Genomic DNA, 6,854 nt, shown 5'->3' with positions numbered 1-6,854 from the left:
ACGATACTGGACACAGATAGATCCTTATAAAGAAGAAGAACGAACCACTTAGATCTCTCTTTGAGAGACGATCCATTGGTAACGCGACCGGATACAGAGTTTCGTGTCGTAGATCGGCTTTAAGCCGCGTACAAAACGGCCAAACGAAAGCTGTTTCAAGTATGTTCATTATCCTTCGACGGATTTTATTTGTGGAAACGAAGAAAGTCTTCGGGACTTTTACTCTTATTGAATCTAAACGACACTTTCTCTTCGTGTAACGAACTTTTTTGTTTGTATTATTTATAATATTATTGGTAAAAATTTATTTGCGATTATAACTCTTTATTTATTTCAGGAGATAAACCTACTTAAGATAGAGAATAAAGTAGGAAAAAGTGTGTATAATAGTTGAGGAGATCATCAGATGAACAGAAAAAATATGTGGAAAATGGAAGAAAAATGTTAGCTATAAATATCCAAAAAAAAAACTTTCGGCTTATTATGATTATTATAATATTAATTTTGAAAAAAATTTTTTCAAGGACTTTTTTTAAGTTGCTGGTTTGGTATTGCAAGAAGACGCTGCTGCACGACGGTTTATTAGGAATTAACGCCACGTCCTCTCGGGCCGACCTTGTTCTACGTACTCACTCTCCGACGAAGGCTCGATAGAGATACGCTTTACAATCGAAACTACAAAAACATTACGCAATTATGCGACAAACACCACGTAATAACAAATAGAATTCCGCAATCGAGCAAGTATTGTTTCTCCAATGGTATGGAAAGCAATAAAAACCTATAAAGCATCTCTAATGGAATTCCTGGCGTGTAACGTCTTATCGTAATACGAAAGTAAAAGCAAATAGTAGTTCGTCGATGGATTCTAGAACTAATTTTAAGTGAAAAATAATATCGTATCAGCTTGAAACTGATTCTCGATGGTTATCGATGCACAGAGATCTTTGTTATACTTAAGTCAACGAAATAACAGGAATTATACTAAAATGTTTTTCAAATTTCTTATTTCATGTCTCAATACAGGGTGTTAAAAAAAAAAAAAAAATGGGAACACTTAAATAAAAGAAATATATTTTATCTTCAAAGAATCTTTTCTTCAGGTGGTCTCCAGAGAAAAAAATATATATGCATGTCCAAATATTAAGCAATCTTTTTTTAAGCGCCCTGTATATGCCATAGGTAATATCGATTGATGAATCGTGTCTACGCTATTCTTCAACTTTGTCGAGAGATTTCCACCGTTTAAAGTATCCTCAATAAGATAATGATTTTCGAAGACCTTCCAAGACACAACCGATGCCCAGCGTCGCACGCAGACTTTCAAGTAAAAGATCAGAATGCCAACACTGTCCCCGTTTCAACTGGATTCTGATCATACTACACGCGATCGTCTAAATCCTTTCGTGCTTCGACTTAGGCAAGCTTTTCTGCTTCTTACACGCTCGTGATCGAGGGAACAATGTGTGCCATTCTGGCAATCTTGGTACAACGAACCGATTGATAGATAGCATCTAGAATTTCATTGGCAACGGATCATTTGCTCCGTCGATTGATAAACCGTTACGTAAAATCAACTGTTTATTATTTACGACGATAATAAAAGAACCGAACTTGTATCGATATTTTTCTTTACGTAAAATCTGCGTTACTACATGATATAAAGTAGGTACCCTTATTTTCCACGTAGCGATATAATCCAATAAAATTTTCAAATCAATTATTTGTTATATTCACATACTGACACATTTTTCCCTGTTAAATTGATTATCTACAATCTATTCGATTAAATGAATATCTGCATTCATAGTGACCCAATAAAATTTTCATATCGATTATTTATTACATACGAATGGAGATGTAGTTGGAAAAAGTTAATTCTACAATCTACCTAATAAACTATCTGCATTTATAACTGACCAATAAAACCTGCGATTTTCAGTCAGCATCGATAATTCATCGAGACTTTCCTCACCAGTCCCACACACGATCTTAGACCTACCTCCCTCTCTTTCCCACTCCATCAAGTTTCGGGTCAACGTATAGTTCAGAAGTTGTTCAACTCGAACGTAAAACCGCTCTCGGTATGCGGGTGCAGTTAAACGGGTTATCGGTTGTTCAGATATATGTATGTGCAATCTGAACGATGCGACGGAAAAAAAATTACTACTACGCAGCCTCGACGCCACTGACGGAGCAACCGAACGTCGTCCGCCACAGAGCCGACACTCTCGAGAGGCACGAAACGTCGTCGCAAAAATGTCAACGGCGACGAGCACCGTATTATTGCGCTAAGTATGTTTACAGATCCGCGCTTTAACGGACGATATAATTTATGCCCCGCGCACTTCGTATCCCCACTGACAAATAACGTCGCGATGACCCTAACAGAGAGCATGCTTTTAAAAGAGTCGACATAAACATCGCCCCCCCCCCCCAACCGATACCTGTTTCCATTCGATCGGTGTCAGTGTGTCTTGCGAATGAAACAGAGAAATAGGGAGAAGATTCGGCGTAACGCGCACACGCGAGTGCGCAATAACCGCCGATGATTCGATACGATGCGCATGCGCGACGAATTTTTGCCGGGAACGCACACGCGCCATATCATTTAGCAACAACCTAACCCCCTTTCCCACGTTGATTGAGAAAAACCTGTTTTCACCTATTCGCAAATTTAATTAACAGTCCAATTGGTCAGAATAATTTACGAAACGTACAAGAATTATATTACGTTTCTTTTTCTTTTTTTTTTTTTCGCTTCTCTTTACCTCGTTTTTCGGTGTTCCTCCATTAAATTGATTACTAGACTCTGAATTCGATACCCCGCGGTAACTTGATCGTTATTACAGGTAAGTATTACGCTACGTAATCTAGAAGCAACTGTAATTAATCCCCGGCTATACAACCGCATTTCCTCGCTCGAACACATTTTTGCTCAAATTGTTCAACATCGCGCGCGTTCTGTATTTTGCAACGCAACGAAATTACGATCGATTTAAGTGAAACCCCTTTTTCTGCGTTTCAAACACAGTGGATAATTCGTTCAAATAGCTAAATGGTAATAGTCGACCACTTGATTTAGTGTGACTGGAAGGCAATACCGAAGCGTCTAATGGAATCGAGCGTATCCTCGGTTTGGTGAAACAAGAGCACACGCGACATGTCTATGAAAAATGAGCGAACCGGAGACCGAGGTTCATGGTTCCGTCGCACAGTAGCTTTGCACGGCAACTACAATGCACATCCATTAACTCGTTCTGACATCTGGGTCAGTACGAGGTGTTTAAGAACCGGTGCGTTATTTCCTGCCTGGTCGTTACATCCATGAATAGTCGTTTTTCCTTACTTTTGTCAAGTAAGTACCGTGTTAAAAAAATACATGTATATAAATAGCATAGATACGAGTGAAATAATTTTTGGAAGTAGTCTCATATGAATACGAGTGATATGAAAGAAATTGCCGGCATCCACCGGTAAAAGGGAGGACAAGTGCGTCACGTGGCACCGATTCAAAGTAGACAATCGGAAGGAGTTCGATTCCCGCCTTTTTCACGTGGCTCTCTCGTTATGTAAATGCGACGATCTGCTCGAGTCACGGCGAAGCCCGGTATTTTCGAGCGTTCTCTAACCTTTAAAGGAAAAGAAACTGCTCGCAATCTGACGAAATCACGACAAGCAAAGCATCGGAGTCCATACACTGGCGTATATACCAGAGTACCAACTTTCACACATCTTAAAAACTCTACTTATTTCCAATCCAATAAAAAACAACGAAATCCAATCGAATATCAGACGAACAGAGAAGTTTTTCTTCCACGTTTGTGACCGCCAGAAAATGTGAGAAAAAAAAGGGCAATGTTACAACAATGGTGACTTACCGGCGGCACGATGAGGCCTTCTTGCCCAGTCCTCTTCGATCAAGGGCGCGACCCTGCGCGCGCGAACAGTCAAAGGGCAAGAAACGACCACAAGCAAGATCGACAGTAGACCACCGTGGAAATGCATCTTCGAGTACTTTGAAAAACTTCACTTTTTCTTCGTCACGGTGTGTCTTTTCTTCGCCTATCTTCCTATCTTCGTCGAGCTCGCGTATCTCGAATTCGCTGTCTCGTCGCTGGCACTCGCGCACGGTGCTTCAACGCATATAGCGCGTTTTCCCTCGTCTCTATTCCACTCGTACGTTTCGCTCTCTCGTATTTTCTATTTCTATCTCTTTTTCACTCTGCCCGCTGTTCCTCGTCGTTTGTCTCGTTCTATCCTGTTCAGTGCGCTCTTTCTGTCTTTCTCTCTGTCTATTCTCCGCGGCACTGGTCTATTAACGACCGTTCACTGCACAAAACTTTCTGCACTCTCTTCTACGGCACACTGTGCGACGTCGTCTCACACCACCTTCTTATTCTCTTTTATTCCCGAAGTCTACTACAACAGCCCGTGACACACCGACGATTACAAAGAGATCTGTTCGCGAACAATAACAATAACGATAAACGGACCGTCGGCGATCACACGACGAAAACGTCGACGACAAGGCGAGCCACGACGATACAGTACGACGGCAGGTCGCAGAACGTGTACGATAGTGATTAGAAACAATCAGCGGTGGCGGAGGCCCGGAGAGGTCGTGCTAGCTGCAATATTTACTGCAAGATAACGCAACGAGGTATCGTGCACCGTACGAGACACGTTGAACGAGCGCATCCGACGGCTTAATAGGCTAAGGTACACACGCAGGTTCCTTATTCTTTCTCTCTTTCTCTTTTACTCACGGGGTAGTTTTCCACACACCAAACGAGAAATCTGTCTATTTATCTTACTCTCTTCTCTCTGACTCTCTCTTCGCCCGACTCCTTTTTTTGCTATCGTTCCTTCTTTCTCCCTTTTACCCGAGTACACAAGTTCGTACGACTCTTCTACTCCTCAGCCCGTTGTTCCCCGCCGCTCTTCTTTTCTGTTACCGTGGTCGTCGCGCGTTCCGTGTTACTGCGCGCGCGTTTTATAAGGCGGTACACAACGAGCGACGAGTTTCGAGACACGAGAGGGACACGAAAGAGCGAGGCAAGCGAACGAACACGAGCGTGTAGTGGCGTGGTTGGCACTCTCTTCTATCTCTCTCTCCCTCTCTATCTTCTTCTTCCCTCTGTCTCCGTTTCAATCGACGCACTCTTCCACGCACCTCGCTGCTGCTACTCTTTACCTACGATCCGTACGTACACGCGTTCTGTCTCTCGTCTCTTTCCTTGCGGTGCAACACCGCCGGTATGTGCATCTGATACACAGCCGTCGGCTGATCCGCACACGGGTTACCCGCGAGAGATTTCACGCGAGGGAAATACCTTTCAACTTGGGAAAACGAAACGAATTAACGAACGAGGATTAGCAACACGATCACCGGGTGGTTAAATCAATCGACGACAGTTGTTCTCAATCGTCTTTGATACTGATAAGAATCACGCACGAAATATAGAGTTGCCGCTTTTCGCGTTCTACTCGCCGGTTGTTCACCGTATCATCGAATGTGATGATCATCGACACCAAATCTCGACATGGCTCGTGAAACGCTGCATCGCGCCTGCGTGGCGATATTCCTTCCCCGCGTACAACGGGTATATAACACCGTCCGTATAACTTCGACCACGGTCGCGATTTTCAATTAGCAAACGTTGGCACTGAATCCCTTTTTTCTCACCCGTTTATACGTCGCTCTGTTCACCGGCCTCTTTCCACGCGAACCAACAGAGCAGCGTGCGTCTGACACGGTCGGCGCGTGACTGCCGTGACTGACTAGCCGATCGTGAGTGACTGACTGGTGGGAAGCTGTTACTCGACTTGCTCTCTACGCCCGTGCCGCCACTGAATCCGATGTATCTGATCATCGGCACCGTCTCTCTGGCTGGCTCGCTCGAAAAAGCTTTTGCTTTGGCGCTTGCGCCACGGCGATGCGCTTTTTCGCTTTCGTACTAGCGTGTACACGCGCCCGTCGCAACCACGGGGCACATGCGTATTACATATGTATATACACTATACGTCTATATCGTTCTCTGCGTATACGTGTCGCTCTTGCGCACGTCTCTACGTAGTCGCGCTATTCTATACACACGAAAGACGAGACAGGACACGGCTTTGCCCGCGGAAGCGTCGCTCTGTCTGGCGCTTGCACTCGGTATTACCGGCTACGTCTCCTCTTCTCTTATAATAGTTTTCAACCACGTGCCGTACACCCGCGATCCGTCGAAAGTACAATGAAAATTGAACGACCGGTCACAGTGTTCTTCTATTTAATTCGCGTGAAATGGACAAACATCGATTGTAACGTACATCGATTTCGGCGAGACGATTGCTCGTGATAATCGCGCCGCGTTATCTATCGGCGAGCAGAACGATCTTATCGTCTCCCTTTTCCTTTTTTTCGTTCTCGAAATCAATCGTTCGATCACGGGAACATAGTACGATTCTCAGAAACAACCAGCTCGCACCATGCCTCCGTGTTCACTAGCCACCCGTTGTTTGTATCCGTCATCGCGAATCGAACGAACGCGACCGCGTACGTTAGATGTCTCATACAGGGGATGTTCTCAGCAGAAAAATGTTCATACGGAACTCTACTGTCTTGTTCTATGGGAGTAGAAGTGTTTACCACCCCGTTATGTATCTCTACTGCTTGTTCGAAATACAGCTTAAGAGAGCACGACAAAGAGACACGTTCCGCCGATGTAGCCAACGATGACAACTGTCCGCAGGCCGGTCGAGTCCGTCGCTTTTATGGGGATAGCCGACCACGTTGCCGCACCGGGACCCGTGTTCGCATCCTACGTGTGTGCGTGCGCGTTTACGTGCTCGATGTACCGCGTTAT

The 6,854-nt window shown here is 44.4% G+C and overlaps 1 protein-coding gene across 1 annotated transcript in view; it reads right to left on the bottom strand.

Moving 5' to 3' along the window:
• Positions 1 to 4,467, bottom strand: part of LOC108574218 (dorsal-ventral patterning protein Sog) — a 67,454-nt gene extending 62,987 nt beyond the window's left edge. Inside the window, exon 1 of the mRNA XM_017936753.1 lies at positions 3,882 to 4,467. Within this exon, the coding sequence (XP_017792242.1) occupies positions 3,882 to 4,008 (127 nt within the window). The 5' untranslated portion in view covers positions 4,009 to 4,467. The remainder of the gene's footprint in view (positions 1 to 3,881) is intronic.
• Positions 4,468 to 6,854: the final 2,387 nt, after the last annotated feature.

The sequence above is a fragment of the Habropoda laboriosa genome, unplaced genomic scaffold, assembly GCF_001263275.1.
Source record: "Habropoda laboriosa isolate 0110345459 unplaced genomic scaffold, ASM126327v1 scaffold176, whole genome shotgun sequence".
Classification (NCBI taxonomy): Eukaryota; Metazoa; Arthropoda; class Insecta; order Hymenoptera; family Apidae; genus Habropoda; species Habropoda laboriosa.
This window is presented reverse-complemented; position numbering and strand designations above follow the sequence as displayed.